Source organism: Manis javanica, chromosome 7 (genome assembly GCF_040802235.1).
Source record: "Manis javanica isolate MJ-LG chromosome 7, MJ_LKY, whole genome shotgun sequence".
In the NCBI taxonomy this organism is placed as follows: domain Eukaryota; kingdom Metazoa; phylum Chordata; class Mammalia; order Pholidota; family Manidae; genus Manis; species Manis javanica.
The window spans coordinates 85,555,646-85,574,495 of NC_133162.1; the positions used below are offsets into that span (position 1 = coordinate 85,555,646).

General features: G+C 49.8%; 1 protein-coding gene across 4 annotated transcripts in view; it reads right to left on the reverse strand.

Annotated features, from left to right (window-relative positions):
* Positions 1 to 18,850, reverse strand: part of GPR137B (G protein-coupled receptor 137B) — a 74,059-nt gene that overhangs the window by 54,457 nt on the left and 752 nt on the right. For 3 of the 4 annotated variants that reach the window (XM_037007311.2, XM_073241260.1, XM_017676189.3), the window contains exons 2-3: positions 1,597 to 1,710; positions 68 to 117 (exon numbers count right to left, since the gene is read on the reverse strand). In XM_037007311.2, coding sequence (XP_036863206.2) covers positions 68 to 117; positions 1,597 to 1,710 — 164 coding nt within the window. The remainder of the gene's footprint in view (positions 1 to 67; positions 118 to 1,596; positions 1,711 to 18,850) is intronic. The other variant, XM_017676190.3, reaches the window with a different exon arrangement.

Below are 18,850 nucleotides of genomic sequence, written 5' to 3' on the forward strand. Positions count from 1 at the left end.
CTAGAGAAACGGATACTCTATGAGCTTTCCACCTGTTATGGCAGAGAAAAATGCCCTGGATACTTACCGATATTTGAGTAATTCTGGAGAATACTTTGACTTGGCTTTGAAAATCACCTGCAATGACAGAAAAACATGGCAGGTTGGGGATACAATACAATGACACCAACACAGTCATCATTGCTTGGAATTGCCCTTTCCCTCTATGCCCAGGTAGCAGTGCAGTTTCTGAAACTGAGATGTCTTCTTTGCAAGGAAATTTGTTAAGCTCAAGACTTTTTAAGCTATGCATACATTTTCAAAAGTAAAGGTATCTTAAAATGGTTAAAATGGTTTAAAAAAAAAAAAAGCAAAAGTATTACTGTTCTACCGCTGCCAAGACTCTTATATTAAGATTTGTATTTGGGCCCGTACTGCCCTTGGGATAAACAGCCCACCCTCACACTCTATGAGAATTTTCACTGGCACCAAATTAACATTGAATGTAAGTGTCCATCTACCCAGGCCTCAAACTTCGCAGCACACTGAAAACGTCCCCGGAGGATGGACGTATCAAAGTCGATCGTCATCCACAGGAGAAATGCTGCATGTTGGCGTCCCTCCAGGTCTCTAGCAGCCTGCCAGACTGCCAAGGTGTCCATGCGGGGCACAGTGGCTTGCCTGGCAGAGCCTTGGAGAGGGCACAGAGACAGAATAGAGGGGTCAGATGGAGCTCTAGCCCCAAGCAACACGGCTGCTGTGTCCACAGTGTGTGCACTGGAGCTTCAGGGGCAGTCAGGAGGACCACAGGGTGTCAAGGCCTGGTTGGGAGGGTGGGGGCAGCAGTACAGGAGTGCATAGCTTTGCATAGGATCCCTGGTGTTCGGGGAGTGACAGTAGCACTGAAGGAAGGGTATGGAGGACTGCAGAAGTGAGGATAGTTTTTCACAGATGATCTTAATAGGGATGGAGAGTATCAGATGACTTGAATATGCTGCTGGCCTCAGCCTTTCATGGTGGCCCTACGAGCTGCCATGAGTCTTTGGGAAACCCACCACTCTGACATCCCCTCCCACCTCTGCCTCTCCCCCGAGCCCTGGCCATGCATGCTTGCCCTTCTTCTCGGCCTCTTCTCACTTGGCTCTACTCTCAGGACCTGCTCAGCCTCTGCAGATTCTGAAGAGGACAAACATGCCAGGTGAACTCCCCTGAGTTGTAGGAATGACAAAGGGGAAACAAGGTGGGGGGGTCTGAGTATAGCTCTGCAGGGAGGGGAAGAGGGGACAGTGGCTCTGGCACCTGTGGGAGGACAGGAGTTGTCTAAGGAAGCAGTGAGAAATCCATTTACAAGAGGGATATTTGAAAATGACCCCAGAAAATCCTTCAGGGGGTCCCAGGTGCCTGACTAAGTCCACTAACACAGGCACAGCAAGAGCAGGGGACCTCTATGGCAACTTGATTGGCCAAGTCCCAGGACACGCAGGCACTAGGAGAAGTCCTTTCCCTTTGGGACCCTTTAAAAGACATTCTTCTGAGGATCTTCGGTGGTAATTCTGACTTACACATATTTAAGAATCACCAGGGAACTTGTAAAAGATGGAAATGGCAGGTCCTCACCTTCAGAGATGAAAACCTGTCGGGTCTGGGATGGACCAAGGAATCTGCATTTTTAAAACCTTCCCATGAATCTGTTTCTGCTGGTCCAAGGACCGCCTCCTCAGAAATACTGACCTAAAGAGAGGGAAATGCCAAACCTGACATTCTTTTTTATTTTGTATTTTTTTATTTTTGTATCATTAATGTCCAATTACATGAGCAACATTATGTTACTAGATTCCCCCCACTATCAAGTCCCCACCACATACCCCACTACATCACTGTCCATAAGCATAGTAAGATGCTGATATTCCTGAATAGCTTTGCAATCGTTCTTTTAAAACACACTGAAATAGGCAATCACAATAGTCAGATGACACCTCAAGAGTCAGGGTGTAGTGCTAAGAGCAGAGATGAGGGAAGCTCAAGTACACAGACAGCCCCACACACACATACACACACGTTCCACCTCAAACTTCCAATGTGTGGCCGATGGCAGACCCCAGCCCACAGACTCCATATACAGGGGCAGGGGAGGCAAGGTATTCCTACAGATTTTACAATAAGCAATCCACCTCTCTTTTTTTTTGGTATAATTAATCTACAATTACATGAAGGACATTATGTTTACTAGGCTCCCCCCTTCACCAAGTCCCCTCCACCTACCCCTTCACAGTCACTGTCCATCAACGTAGTAAGATGCTGTAAAATCACTACTTGTGTTCTCTGTGTTGCACAGCCCTCCCATGCACCACTGCCCCCCCCCGCCACACTATACATGCTAATCATAATGCCCTCTTTCTTTTTCTCTGCCCTTATCCCTCCCTTCCTACCCATCCTCCCCAGTCCCTTTCCCTTTGGTAACTGTTAGTCCATTCTTGGGTTCTGTGATTCTGCTACTGTTTTGTTCTTTCAGTTTTCCTTTTTTCTTATACTCCACATATAAGTGAAATCATTTGGTACTTGTCTTTCTCTGCCTGGCTTATTTCACTGAGCATAATACCCTCTAGCTCCATCCATGTTGTTGCAAATGGTAGGATCTGTTTTTTTCTTATGGCTGAGTAATATTCCATTGTGTATATGTACCACATCTTCTTTATCCATTCATCTACTGATGGGCATTTAGGTTGCTTCCAATTCTTGGCTATTGTAAATAGTGCTGCGATAAACATAGGGGTGCATCTGTCTTTTTCAAACTGGAGTGCTGCATTCTTAGGGTAAATTCCTAGAAGTGGAATTCCCGGGTCAAATGGTATTTCTATTTTGAGCATTTTGAGGAACCTCCATACTGCTTTCCACAATGGTTGAACTAATTTACATTCCCACCAGCAGTGTAGGAGGGTTCCCCTTTCTCCACAGCCTCGCCAACATTTGTTGTTGTTTGTCTTTTGGATGGCAGCCATCCTTACTGGTGTGAGGTGATATCTCATTGTGGTTTTAATTTTCATTCCTCTGATGACAAGTGATGTGGAGCATCTTTTCATGTGTCTGTTGGCCCACCTCTCTTTTTTAAAAACACACTTTCAGAGCTTCACAGGTGAGTATTCTGAACTTACAGCAGAATTGTTTCTGCTATGGGTTTTGTCTCTGTTCTAAATCCTTTTTGGAAGGAGGTAGGAATTAGGGGTTGAACATCATAAGTAAATTCAAATATCTGGTAAAAACACAAAGATGGCCTGAGTACAGTGCCTTACTTTAAAGCAGTCCTGAGTTTAGCTTTATCTGACAACCTCCATGGGATTTTAGGCAAGTCACATCACTCTGGTTATTTCTCCACAGCCCATAGGAGAAATGTTACAAAACAACCTCTCTTAGGAATAGGAATGGATTACATTGACTCCAGGTTCTGTTACAAAATATAACACCCATTCATGCGACACTTAAAGAGTGCTCTGAGAAAAATGCTCTCAGGTTAAGCAATTCTTGGGGAGCTTCCTTTTAATAACAGAATTCTTCACAGATGTTAAAGTGAGAAGAAACTACAGTATTTTTTAAGGCATTTTACCTTGTCAAGAGATATACGAATCTTGTTTTAATACTTTGCCACACTTCAGGGCCCTTACTCAGCAGCAAGTACCTTCAGTCCAGGTCACTCGGTTTGCTCTTACACACCAGGGCCCAGTGCAGGGCTCCCCGGCACCACCCATGGGGCACTCTGTGGGATGGCGTCTCCAGCTGGAGCACAACCAGGTGGCCCGGTCCTATGGACTCAGATCTGTGCAAAGTGCTACCAGGAATGAAAAATATGACTAGTCCTGCCTTCAACAGGCCTGTACCCCTACCAGACATGTAGGCTTCAGACAGAGGAAGCAACAGAGGAGATGCAAACCAGGAGGGTTCTGGGCTCAGCTGATGTGCAAGACCTCATGGTGGGCATATTGGCTCTTCTCTGCTCCTTGGCCATATACCACCTGATTCTGCACATGAGTTGCTGGGCATGCAACAGAGTACAGGTGGATCCAAATCAAGCCAAGGCTGATAAGGTCCCCAACTGACTCCCACCACGCGGCCAGTACTGGGTCTTTGGGGCCTGAGACCCAGAGAACAATATTCCTAGCCAAGAGCTGCAAAGGCAGCAACGGTCCCCACTGCAAGAACACCCACCTACGCACCATCCTCCTTTATAAATAAGACAGGAGACATTTCTTTACCTCCCACAGCCCCTGGCCCCTGCAGCTCCATCAGCCCACATTCAATGGTGGTGGACTGAACAGAGTCAGGTGTGGGACAGCCTCTAAGACCAGCTTGGGCCCAGAGCACCCTTCCTGGACAGGGTTCCCACTCATGACCATCAAGTATTTGGTCCAGCATTTGAGCCTAATAAACAATAATAAGCTTTGTCCCAACAGTTCCACTTGTAAGAATTTATTCTGAGGCAGGGATACTCCAGGAGTTCTCACAGAATTGGGAAATTAGTAAATGATATTAGAATAAGTGCCATGTAATCAAACAAATTTAGAAACTGCTGCTAAACTGTTTTTTCCTGCAGAAACTGCCAGCGACTTTAAAAGCCTGACACCTATTGTAAATCTTCAAGAGAAACATATGTTAGGCAGGAGTTTTTCAAACCTACTTAGCCACTTAAGGTCTTCCTAGTAAGTGTTCCAGGGAACAGAGTTTGGAAACACTGCCTATGGCGCTACGTATGCATGGAATGTTCACTGCAGCCTTAGTAATAATGAGAATAATAATAATACCACACACAAACAAGAAGCAACAGCAACTTTAAAATGATGCTCAGCCTTCACCCCTATAAACATGGACAGCAATCAAATAGTGCTCCAAGTATGAGGGGTGCGTGGGTTAGGCATTCCACCCTAAAAGAGACCCATGGACCCACCCTATAGAGTGACTTGTGTGATAAAAGATGAGAAAACCCCACAAAACTTGAATTCCTTTCATCATTAAGTCCAGATCTTTGTCCATGGGAAAATGCCATCACCAGGTAAAAGCACTGTCTGATACTAATTAAATCATTTCATCTCTAAGCTGAAAGGAAAGGTGATAACCACATAAAATCATACAGAAGCCTTGACCATGATCTGTAAAAGCTCCATCGACTCTGTGATTTGTGGCAATTACAGGTCTTGAATTCCACTGGGCCTGTCCGAGCTGTGCTTCGGAACTCCTCCTGTAACTGCCCAGTTAATCTTTAAACTGCAGCTCCTTAAAGCTGTATTTCAATACCTAGCATTTTAAACTGCAGTACACATATATATATTTATTTACAGTAGTTTTTGGCATCATTAATTAAAGTGTGTAAATGTCTGGACCATGTTTTCAAATAAGTAAATAAATCCAAACTCTCCTCCCCACTGCACCCCACTCTGAGTTCCAAGAGACTTCATTAAAGACTGATTGGTGCCCAGAGCTGGAGCTAAGCCTCCTGGGTAACTCCTGCTCTCTGGCCTGCTGCAGACCTCTTATCAGGCTGCCCATCTCCTACAGTCTGTGCTGGCTCCCACTGGCCTCGCAGGAACTCAGCTAGAAGGAGGAGATGGCTTCTGAGCGGGAGGCAGACAAAGATTAATTACTCTTTCCTGTTTCACAGTGCTGCTGACAGGGTGAGCTCTGCCTGCCCAACGCAAAACTGGACTCACAAAACTGGAGAGGAGGCAGGCAGACAGTATGAGTAGCTAAGGAACAAATGAGGCCTGCTAAAAATTGTAATCATCCCCACATTCAGATTAGTGGTGTCCACCCACATCATGTCAACTGACACAGAGCACTGAATTAAGGCTCAAGAACTGTGAAAATAAGGAAAAGTTGGTTCCTGATCTTGGGAAATTCACAACAAGACACACATATGCCAGTGGTGTGAGGAAGATGAAGGTGTGGGGAGGTGTGAGGTGGTGAGAAGAGGTGTGGAGAAGTATGAAGTGGTATGAGGAGATGTGGGCAGGTGTGGGGAGGTATGAGGTGGTGTGAGATGGTGTGAGGAGGTGTGGGCATGTGTGAAGTGGTGTAGGGAGATGTAAGGCAGTATGAGGTGGTGCGGACAGGGGAGAGGTGATGAAGGCAGGTGGGAGGTGGTATAGGGAGGTGGGAGGTAATGTGGGCAACTGGGAGGAGGTGTGAGGTGATGTGAGGGGATGGGTGAGGTACAAAACAACGTGTGGGGAGGCACAAGGGAGCATGAGCAGGCGAGGGAGACTGAGTTTCACCTGGAAGCCCTGGGGCAGCAGTGTGAGCAGCAGAAAGGCCAGGCTAGGAAGCAGCACCTTAACGCCAGGTCCAGGGCATGCGACCGTGTGCAAGAGGGCACAGTGGAGTCAGTAGTTCACACAGTTAGAGCTCAGGTCTGTGTTCTAAGAGAGGCGGCAGTGGTGGTAACTGTGGGTTGAGTGAGAAGGTGAAAACCAAGGCAAATGTTTAAAGGTAAACTGAAGACAGAACGTAGATGAGCGGCTGCCTGGGTTTGGGGAAAAAAGGGGAGCAACTGCTAATGGTGACAGGGTTTCTCTCTGGGCCGTATAAGTGTCCCAGAACGGATGGTGTTGATAGTTGCTCCGTGAACACCGTGCACTTTAACAGGGCAACTGTATGGATTGTGAATTGTGTATCATCCATAGGAAGGGGCAAAAGGAAAGCAAACAGGCCAGGCGGGGGAGCGGCCGGGGTGGTCAGAGCCTGAGGCAGGCAGGGCACGCTGGGGGATCCAGGCCACACCCCGCTGCCCACCAGGAAGGCAGAGTAGCTGGGCGGATGGCGCTGATTGTCGCAGCCCGAGGAGTGGGCCCGGTGAATGGGACACAGGCAGGAGGTGGCGGAGTGCATCAATCCCACAGCATAAGCTGCTCTTTAAAAACTCACCTGTGAAATGAAGCAGAGGCTCCTCCAGGGAGCTAGGACCTCGCTGGGGAGACTGGGAGAAGGAGCCTGGGTCCCAGGGCAGCTGAGGAGGGAAAGGAGAGGCCAGGGGCTGAAAGAGGGAGGGAGGGAGGGAGGGAAGGAGGTGGCTGCCTGCTGTTGGCCCAGGGGGACCTTAAAGCAGGATGGTGGCTTTGGGAGAGATGAGCAGGAAACAAAAGGGGGTCGGGTTCCTTTCCATCCCCTCCCGAAGAAGTCTACACAGTCTGGAAAACACCAGGGCTTTTCAGGAGCCCCCAGGGTGGTGAAGGGATGGGGGTATGGGGCAGGGCAACAGGCTGAAGAAGACGGGACCAGGACTGAAGCAGCCACATCCATTTGGCACATCCTGGAAGTAAAGCACCACCCCTGTCACAGGTCTCCTTGGGTCTCGGCATCATCTCGACGGCTTTGAAAAATCCTACCTAGAACTAATGCCAACGAGAGGAAAGCTAGATCCTCCCCAAGACAGAATTCAGGTTTTGGGGTGCCGCTGTGAGTAATCTTGGCCTCTCTCCTTCTTGTTTTAAGATCCAGTCCCGGTGGGCATGAGGCAAAGCAGGATGCCCAGCCAGGCCAGGGGCTGGGGAGGGGGTGGTGCCCACACTCCTCCCACCCAGCTCTCTCCACAGGGTTGCCTGGCCCTCACCTCCCCACCGTGGGCGCTGCCTGCCCTCTTAGCCACCCCAGCCGACCCACCACCATCAGATAACGCAGAGGGGCCCAGAGATGGGTGGATGACGCACTGGCTTCGACAGAAGCAGAAAGGCTCCAGCAGCTGTTGCTGACCTCTGCATCCCAATAAATTACAGCCTTTCACATCCCACCCATTCTGCTCCCCCGCTCTGAGCTCCTGCCTGCCTGTTTATCCCCTGCTAACTCCAATTGGCATCTGCTGCCTTATAATCATTTTCCCTAATGTCATGTTAGCGCTTCTGGCAGAAATGTCCCATCTATCCTTTGTGGGTATGACAGTGTCCCTTGTGCATTCAGTGACACCAAACAAAAGGAACCTCTTCTGTCCCCAGAGGCAGTGTCTGTGATGACTAAATGAAGCACTATGCTTCCAGACTTGCACTTTATTCAGAATTGCTCTGTGTCACCATTAGTGGGGGGACACCCAACCACAACCTGCGTCCCTGAGCCTCCTCTTCTGGGCCACCACCCCCTGAAGTGTTGCCCCCTTAGAAATATGCAGGCAGAGTGGACACTTCACAGCCCTCCCACCCTTCATTGGCTCCAAGCCCCAAAGCCCCTGCTGGTGCCATGGCTCTGCCTGAGGGCTGGGGTCCCTGGAACACCCTCGGAGTCCCTGGGCAGGTCTGACTCTGTGCACACAAAGCGCAGAGTGAAGTCCAAAGAAACCAGTCCATCTCCTGTCTCTCACACATGCGCTGCTATTAAGTACAGCTACACAAATTCATTTGAAAATGTTACAAATTTACAGTAGGTCTAAACTTTATTATAAGTCACCTACACACAAGGAAACACCACAGCCAATACTCACATACCACCTCCCAGTGCAGTCAGCCCTTACACCACTGCCACATTTGTTCCACTGGTGTTTTCTTAAATAAACAAAAAGACACCATGGAAGCCCCCAGCATCTCTCTCGCTGCAAGTTCTAAAGGTTCTAAAGCCTGCCTCCCTGCAAAGGTAATCACTGTCTGAATTTGGTGCTGTTATACCCAGGCAGGGTTATACTTTGTTTATGTATGTATGTATTCACAAACAGCACATAGGACCATCTTGCCTGGTCTTTCACTTTATTTGAACCACCTTCCATACCCTTCTGTAACTTGTTCATTCATCCATCATGATGCATTTGTAATGTACAGATGTTGAAACACACAGTTCTAACTGATGCATCCTCACAGAGGCATAGTGCTCCACTGTATACAGGCCACAGTTGTGTGTCCATCTCCACCACAGAGACATTGAACAGGTGATTTAAGAGTGTGGACTCCGGAGCTGGCTCACCTGGGCTTGCATCCTGGTTCCACCTATTAACAGCTGTGTGCCTTTGGAAAAGTTACCCAACCTCTCTGTGCCTCTAGCACTTCATCTGTAAAAATGAGACCAAGAATAGTACCCACTTTATCAGTTTTTGCAGTTAGGTGAACTAATACACATAGAGCACTTAGACAAATGCCTGCCACTAAAGAGACACTATGTAAATGTTCAGGTAAGTGTCTGCCACCTCTGCAGCAACCACTGTCATTACTATTAGTCCAGGTGTATGTTCTCAAACTGTGAATCTAGATGCACAATTACTAAACTGTGATCACAAGTGACTCGTTGACCATAAAAGGAACTTTGGGACCGAACAAGGTCATGAATCACTGACACATTCGCACTTGGCTGGCGTGGTCCCTCTGCACAGCCCACTTCCTGGTATGTTGGGGAAATTTGCAAACCCTAAGGCCCTGGGCTCCCCAGGGGAAGTCATTAGTCAGCAGCCTCAGGGCACTCAAGTCAGCTCTAAGAAAGCAAGGACCAGGAGAATGTCTCTGTGTTTGCAGAGATTGTCCATGTTTGTAAAACCACAGGACCCCATGTAAGAAAAAGGAGTATGCTGTTCATGTCACAGAATTCTGGGTGCAGTAGCCTGAAGCCAGGGTGTGCTCTGTGTCCCAGGCTGACCAGGGTTGAGAGGCCCAGGGAGATGTCTGGGTTCCAGGGTCTGGTCTTCAGGCTGTCAGCTCCTGCCTTTGCACCTGAGAGGTGCAGGGCTCAAGGAGCAACACCTGCTTACTGCCTGGCCTCCTGCTGCCCTCAGGACACAGCATGCCAGCACTTAGGCAAGCTGTGATCTCGGAGCCAGCAATGATACTGCCTGTCCTCTGAACTTCCTTAAGGTGTGGAATTCCCTGGAAGTACTCCGGGCCTTCTCCAGCCCTCCTGAGAGCTCCATGTACTGTCCTGTCCAGCTGACCTGGCACACGCACGTGTGTGTGTGTGTCTCTCTCCCCACAGAGTGGGCCTCACATTACTCTCAGCCTTCATTTACTCAGTGACCTGGCACACGCACGTGTGTGTGTGTGTGTGTCTCTCTCTCTCTCTCTCCCCACAGTGGGCCTCACATTACTCTCAGCCTTCATTTACTCAGTGAATGACGGAGGCAAAGAGGTCTCCCGTGAGAAAGGTGGCTGCACCTGCTTCCTCCACCTCCCGGAGGGCTCCTCCCCTGTCCAGTTCCCACCAGTCCAGCCAGGTTTCTCTGCCTCCTCCACCCCTTCATTAGTTCATGAAAGCCTCCCTGTCTGTCTTCATAAACTGAACTGTGACTCCATCCAATAGTACCAATGCCGGGCAGGCAGCCCCGAGGGCTGTGGGTCCCACACTGAGCAAGTCACAGTCGTGCGGAGCAGGGTCCTGGGACAGCGCGCCTCCACCCAAAGGCTCCAGGGTCAACCTGGCTGCACACCCAGCCCAGCCTTCAGTTCCCCTGCTTTTCCTCATCATCCTGTCACCTGAGAATCCAGATGTAGGGGTGCAGCTGGCCAGACCGCCAGGAACCCGCTCTGCTCACCCCTGATGAATACCCTTTCCCTGCCTGGGCTTCAGCATCTTTCAGTACAATAAAAGGGTTGGTACAAACATTCACTGAGGGGCTGTGTACTTTTAAAACTTTCAGGAAGTGCCTTCCCAGAAAGCAGCCTGTGTACTCCATGCTAGAAGTGCCACAGGTAGTGATACTGAGCTTGCTGCTGAGCGGCTGGGCCCAGCAGGTCACGGGAGGGACAGCAGATGGTCCCAGCCTAGTCCTGCTGCCCGGAGGCTGTGTCAGGAAGCCTGTGTCCTCTCATGGACAGGTGGAGACTAACAAGGCAGGCCAGCCTCCCTGGCAGGATTCCATCTTTAGTCTCATGAGTGGAAGGGCTGTGGCCAAACAAGTTACTATTATGAGGATTATGTTTCCAAACAGCTCCGGCCACAATTACAGTCCATAGTTGACCAGGCAGGACCCTGCCCATCACTGTTCCAACAGGGCTCAAATAAGGCCGCATGTGAGTCACTCAGAGGACAGGGAGGACAAGTTCTCAGTGCAGGAAGCTCGCCTGGGAACCAGCCGGCCAGGCCCAGAGGCCACCCTGAGGGAAGGCTTCTGTGCTGCTGCAGCCACAGGGCCTGTCTTACTGCGCTACCCAGATCCCGATCCTCTGGCAAATTATACAAAATCTACAAAGTAAGTTTGCAGTGAAAATTCCTCCATTTTCTCTCCTCCCCAAATAATTTTCTGCCTCAGAAGTGAGAATTCTGAGGTGTCCTGGGACCTCGTGCCCTTGCTGGAGCCACTCTAGCATTTGCTGTGGACTGCATGTTCACACTCTCCTAATTCACATGGTGAAACCCTAACCCCACACGTGGTGACATCAGGAAGGTCAAGAGAGTGGAGCCCCATGAATGGGATCAGTGCTTGTAAAAGGACTCCAGAGAGCTCCCTCTCTGCTCTCTACCACATGAAGACTGCACAGGGAGAAGCTGGCTGTGTGCACCAGGAAGAAGGCCCTGGCTAGAGGTGGGCCGTGCTGACAACCTGATCCTGGACTCCAGCCTCCAGACCTGTGGGCAATACGTGTCTGCGCTTTAATGGCACAATGGAGATGCCATGTATGTACTCTGTTTTCCCGGGTCTATGCTAAGTTCCATGGAAGAGGGAACCATGCTTGACCCTAATCCAGTCTATACAGCATCCACAGAATGGCAGGCAATCAAAAACACATGATGACTCAACCTATCCATTAATGGATGGGAGGGAAACAAATTATAGTCTAAGCTTTCAATACAAAATTACCCAAAACAGGATGATGTAGTAATATACACCACATCATGGATGAAGCTCAAAAATATTATGCTAAGTGAGAGCAGCCAGATGCAAAAAGCCACTTACTGTATGATTCCTTTGATGTGAAACATCAGGTAAATTCAGAGACAAAGTAGACTGGTGGTTTCCAGGCTGAGGAGGGGGCCGGAAGAGTGACTGCTTAATGGGTTTGATGTGATAAAAATGTCCTGGAGCTAAAAGTCTGGAGTAGAGGTGGCAGTTGCCCAACAGTGTGAATATACTAAATGCCACTAAACTGCACATATAAAGTTGGTTAATTTTATGGTATGTGAATTTGACCTCAATTATAAACATGCACTTTTTGAATCAATGACATGAGTCTCCAGGTTCCAACTGAAATTTGTATTATTGTGTGAACCCTGGGAGGTCCCAGGCCTCTGTGTGGACAGATGTGTGCCTTCTCATCAGGACAGAAGTCTGGTCCTGACTGGGGCCTGGCCTGTTGGGAGCCTGTGTTGCTCACATTCTGTCCACTTCTCTGTCTGCCACTGGTCATGCACTGCCGTTGGACCATCACATCGCCTGATGGGCAACTCAACTTCTGACAGCTTTTAGGTCTGGAAGCTGGGGTGCAGCCCGGGGAGCTGATTCTATCATGCACATGGGCTTCTACCCTGTGGACTAGAGACTGCAGAGCTTCGCAAGTGTGTCTGCCATGAAAAGGTGGGAGGGCTGTGGACAAAATGACTGTCCATGCCTCTCCCTGTAGCCCGGCCAGCAGGCAGGGAAGAGGCTCCCTCCTAGGGTGGCCGTGGCTCCTGGCATTGCCACTTCTATTTATGTCAGTCCTTCCCACGGACTGAATACTGTGTGGCCCTTCAGAGACAAGACCCCAACATGCTGTCTCTGTCTCCAGGCACCTGTGTATAGGTGACCAGCAAGATTTATTCAGATGGAATGATACTCTAACCACAAGACAAGAAGCCAAAGCCTGTTTCCAACTTGTCCCAGCAAAAATAATGGAATAAAGGTGGGTGGGGGCTTGGTGACAAGCCCTGGGTTTGTCCTAATCTTGTCCGAGGACCATGTCCAGCCTGCAGCCTGTTTTTGTATAGCCTGTAAGCTAAGAATAGTTTTTATCTTTTAAAAGATATCTTTAAAAAATACATATGCCACAGAAACCATACGTGGCTCACAAGACGTAAAACAGTGACGCAGCACCCGTGGCTACTTCCTCTCTTACAGCTCTCCACACATAAGTTTGAGGAAATCATCCCACCTGTAGAGTAAAACCCCTTGGACTTCATCTGTCCTCACAGGCTAACAGACTCTAAACTTTAGCCACAGGACAAATAGAAAGTAAAATATTTACAAGCCTCTGCAGACTTCTGTGAATGCCTCTGTGCCAGGTACCGTCTGCACTATTTGATGAGCTGAGACTGTCCTGAGAAAACTGGCCTTCCAGAAAGTCAGGGCCGAGGCAGACCACCCACCCTGGAGCAGCTGCTCTCCTCTGGCTGGAATGGCAAGGCACACAGGGACCAATGGACAAGAGCAGCTCGAGGATCAGATGATACGCTGTTTTTAAAAACCCAAGAATCTTCTGGTGATGTTTCAGGATGAGCAGCCTTCCATACCACCAGTGCTCTTCTCTGGCCAGCCTGTCCCGTGGCTCCCGGAGGACATGCTCCCAGGCACCGACGCCTCGATGACGGACACATCACCGCCCTCTGGGGGGTGTGCTGGGGAGTATCTGCTGTGGGACATGGCTGTGGGTAACCCACCTGAGTAATGTCACAGGGCTTAGACAGTGATCTCTCTCTGCCTCCCGGCTGGTCCCTGCTGACTCAGGGAATGACGACAGCAAAACCCTGCAGGTAGTGGGGAGTATGGGACCCAGACTCAGGCTCTCAATGGCGACAGGAGCTGCAAGTCTGTGCTCACTGTCCAAAGGCAAGGCTGGCCATGCTCAGCTCAGCCTCTGCTGTGGGGAAATCAAGACTCCGTGGCCAGTGGGGTCGGAATTCAGATATGCCGTGAAGGTCTAACTGTTCCTAAGAGTGCTGAGGGCATCAGCGAAATCTGGGTGGCCTTAAGTTGGCAAGTGGGACCCCTAGGCAGAGAGGCAGCAATGGTGGGGCAGAGAGAACTGAGAAGTAGCGCTTGGAGGACAGATTCCAGGAAGCTGGGCTGTAGAATTAAAAGGCTGCTTCTTCGGGGAAATTTTTAGAAGTAAAACTAGGACGCTACTTCCAAGGAGGTGCTGGTGACGGATGGATGGTAAACTGAATGCAAATAAGGAAACTTCTCTTGGGTTCTGAGTGGGCATGAACTCACACAGGCACCCACCAGGTACACACACAGGCACACACGGGCACACCCACTGAGCAGGCACACACCTACACACACACATCTTGGCGGCTGTGAGCCCACTGAATGGCCAGAAGGAGCTGGGGCCAGAGGCCAGCAGGCCATGGGCAGGGTACACCAGAGGTGAGGCTGAGCATATTCCCTGCCCATGTGACAGCTTTGAAATGAGGCACTTAAAGACTGGCAAAGACTTGCCTTTTATGTTCCTAAGCTTCTTACTTCTTCATAATCACCCCTCTTCACGACTCCTAGATTAGGGCCTGACACACAAGAGGTATGTGGCAAACATTTCTTGATTACATTGGCTGCCAAGAGCCATATCAAGACCCACTGGTTCCTACAATCACCACCTGCCTTTTCCTGGCAGGGTGGACAGAGGGTCCCTGGATTAGGTTTCTGACTGCCTCCTATTTCCCAATCAGCAGGCATAAGGAAATGATGCATTCGAGTTGGGGGTGGAGTGTGCAGCCAGCACAGCTCGGTGGCGCCAGGCATCGTCCTGGCTCTGCATGCCTGGCTAGCAGCCGTGGACAAGTCTCCAGAATTTTCTAACCTGCAGGATGAAGGGCTGGGCTGCTCCAATTTCCTCAGTCCTCACATCAGGAGCTGCAGTTGTGAGGAAGGGTGATTTCCATGCTGTCCCTAAGGGTAAGCTGAGTGTCACTGCCATTTTACAAACACAGTATTACAAATTGGTGGTAAAAGGCGTTTTGATGACACAGTGGGTTGATAAAGGGCAGAGCCAGTGCTGGAGCCGGACCTTCATGACTGTGGTTTGGTGTCTGAACAAGAGCCTGAGTTGCTGCCACTGGGAGATGCAGGAAGGGCACCTTAGATGAGGGCCAAGAGGAGCAAAGGGGCACAGCACAGTCTCCCCTGACCTGCTTGGGCCTGGGCTGAGCACCACAGCTGCCGTTTTCCTGACAAAGAATGTCAGTACTGCCTCAGGAAGGTCAGTAACTAGCCGCGGGAGCCCCACTAGGGGCAAAGCCAAGATTCAAACTCAGCTCTGCCCACATAAGACCTGCTCCTTCCACCCCTGGGGCTGCCTCCAGATACACAGGCCTTCAAGTTCCCCAAGATGAGCTCCAACACCCACCAGGAGGCCCTGCCCCTGCCACAAGCCCCAGGCCCTAAAATAACCCCTGCAGCTTCCCAGCTGTCCTCGGAGGGGGATCCCGGTCCTGGCTCCTGCGTCAGCATGCATCAATCACACTGACTCTTCCCCCGCTGACAGGGCTCACTTCTCCTTTCTCCTTCCGCAAACTGCCCTGCTAGAATGGCAGGGATTTGTCAAAGGACTCAAGAAGCTGAACCAGAAGCTGAGCCTGTTTCATTCAACCAAACTCAGAACTCCATGAATCTAAGGTCCAGACTCACAATTCTGAATGAGAATGGCTTCTGAAGGAAGCACGGCTGCCCAGGTGTCCCCTAGCCCACTGCCACACCTGACCCTCTGCCCTGGCTCTGCAGACAGACCTGCCTTGCCAGGGGCTGCCCTGGCATGGAAGCTGGCAGCCTTTGCTTCTAAGCCTCTGCTCTACAGTCTGGTGGTGAAGAGCACTTTACCACCTCATGCACAGAGACCCCTGTGTGCCTAGGTCTCAGAGTCCTGCCCTGCTCAAAAACCCCACTTAAAAGGCAAACTAACACAGTGCTAGAAGAACAGGTGCTGCAAGAAAGGCCTGGGTTCCGGACTTGGTTCTAGCATGTCCTCAGCAGCAGGGAGCTGACTGGGAGTCTGCTGTTCCCCAGAAATGGTCCTAGAGCCCAGAAATGGAAACAACAGGTACTCAGTACTCTGTGTTCCAACAAGAGCTGCAAACATTTTGGGTGAGCCGTACATACACCACACACAGGCTGCTAAAAGTTAGCAGGACCAGTAGCTACCACTAGCTACCTCCCCACCTTCACAGATTTCTGTAGGTGGCAAGGCCTCTAGGCAGCAGAGAATGAAGAGGGGCAGGTAGAGGCATAGAAGGAAACAATTGGTGGGTGCCAGCCCGTCACCTGTGTGGTCCCACCTGAAGGAGGGATTGGGCAGAGGGAGCCAGGATGAAGTTTATCCTATGATGTAGACACAGCCATGTGGCAGAGCCAGAGAAAGAGCAAGACTGGGAGGTGGACAAGCAGAGAATCACATGAGACAACCCTGCCCCCTCCCAGGCCAGACCCAGATTGCAAAGATGGAGGGGAAGAGGCTAACAGGATACTTCCTTCCACTCCAAACCCTGGAGGGACTGGCCAGTGGCACTCCAACTGCAGGGGCAGGGTCACTCCACACCCGGCTCAGAGGTGCCACACAGGGGGCCGAGCAGTGTGGGCAAGCTTCCTCACCTCTCTGAGTCTCAAAGGAGAGAGTCATAATACCCTCCTATCAGAGAGGCTTACCAGAGATGGGTAAGTAAGCCCCAGGTGCTAGGCCAGGCATAAAGGACATGACACCAATAAAAAAGCTTTCTCTGTCTGGAACCCCCTTCCAGTTCATTCCCAACTCCAGACTTCTGCCCCATGCTCCCTCACTGCTGCCCTTTCCTCCTTTGCACCCAGCCCCTCGGCCTCAGGAGCTGGCGCAAACCCACTTCCTTCTCTGAGGACTCAGGTCCAGCTCAAGTCTCCTGAAAATTAAATATACACTCCCTTAATTCCCTGAAGTTACTACATAACTGTGGCATTTGTAAACTTTGTATTTCCCCACTTGGTGTTCAGCGTCTGAAGCATAAGGTGTGACATTTGGAGTAGGGTATGTTTTCTCACTATAAAGTTTCAAATGCTGGGCCAGAAAGGTAAGCCTTACACACAGGTGTCACAGATGGGGATGTGACTCCTAGCTTCTCTCTGTACTGACCATGTGGCCTTGAGCAAGACATTTAACCTCTCTGACCTTCCTCTATAAAATGGACACTATGGGTGTTTTTTTCAGAGGCATCTTCTGAAGAATAAATAAGACAAACCACTGAGAACTGTGCCTGGCACATAGTACACACTTCTTAATTGTTAGCTGCTGCCACATTCCTTCCAAAATCAGATTTACTTGCTCTGAGATGAGGCCCAGATAGCAGTAAAAAGAATTAGTGAAAAGAAAAAAAAAAGAAAAACTTAAAGTAATTCTTAAAGTTCTTAAATGGTTAGGAACCTTGTCTTAGAGCAGGTGTGTGGGAGGGGAGAGGAAGAGAGTGGTAAGCAGCTGGGAGTCAAAGGGTGAAGTTGATCCTATGATGTAGACACAGCCACGTCTCAGAGTATTTATCAGGAAGCCAGGGAATGGCTTTGCTCTGCCAGGGTCTGAGATGGCAGCTCTTAGGTACCACCTTGTCCTGCTAGCCACCCTGGAGATAGAGGGAGAAAAAGACGCAGGAGATGGAAAGTCAGCCGTGGCTTGCAGCCTTCGGGCTTGAGTGACCCTGGCTGCCTGGTCACTCTCCCTCACTCAGCATTTACTTGCCAACCAGCAGATGGTGCAGAAAATGTACAGCCCTGCCCTTAATCCAGCTGAGTGCAGATTTGCATGTGATTAGCAGAGAACTATAGCAGCTATAGCAGTGCCCTACATTTCCCTGTTTTTTCTCAAAAAGAGACACACAAATTAAAATTTCAATAAACTGTGTGACCACTGTCACAGTTCTGGAAGTAACATCAACCTACCTGACCTGCTCTCTCTGTCTTGTTGGGACCACCCCTTTTGATCCAATTAAAAACCTGGAGTATCTGCAATGTAGCTGACTGCTTGACCTGGTTTTCAGTCTTAAAACTAGTATTTGGACAGACAATATGCATTACTCGTGGACTGCAAAATATGCTGATACATTTTCAGCCAGGAACTCCCACTATACCAGGGCAATCCGTTTCTACATATTCTTGTCTTCCTTTTTCCAATCACTGACATTTTCTTTAGAGAAAGAGACACTGTTAAAAGGAATGGAATGCTTGTTTGCTCGAGGCGCCTCCCCACGTGACAGCTCTTACATTACCCTCCCCAGGTGATGGGATTAATGCCTTTCCCTTGGGCACAATCCTGGTGAAATGGACATTTTCGAGCTTGGGAAGCTAATGGAAATAAATGACAATGGTAGCCGCACTGTGTTGTTAAACCTTGACACAGCACTTTATACAGCATTTGCAAGTACTTTACAGTTAGTGTGCTTTCTTTAAGTCAGTGGTCATGGGGACCAAGGCAACTTGAACGAGCTCCTATTAGCTTATTAACAACGTGCATCATAAAATGAACGCCTGCCTGTAAAAGAGTTCCAGTAAACCTTCATGGCTTTTTCCTGGGGCCTCTGGGATGAGCTCAGACAGCAAGCCTGACCTCCTGCCGCAGCAGCTTGGGGGCCGGGTGTTACCCCAGATTTCCGTTTAACAATCCAATGAAATGAGTTAGAAAGTCTTAGTTCAGCAGGGTTCCTAGGCAGCAGATTCAAAACATCTCATCCGAAGCAGGACAGTCCCACTCAGCCATCAGTCAAAAAAGTGAGCGGTCTGGCCCAAATCTGGAGGCCAATGTGCAGATGCCCTTGCCAGGCTGTGGGTCTGATGCTTTGGAACGAGAGTACGAAGGGGAAATTCTAGAGTACAAGCCTCCCTGGCAACGCACACCTCCCATCAGCACCAATTCTGGCGCGCGCACAGATGCCGCAGGCCCCCGCGCTGGGAGGCCCACTTCCGATTGCATGGTATGGTGCTAAGCGCAGACTGGCGGGGACCCCCAGCACTCCTGTACTATTCCTCTGCCTCTTTTAGGAATGGAAGGGAGGGGGTCACCTGAGA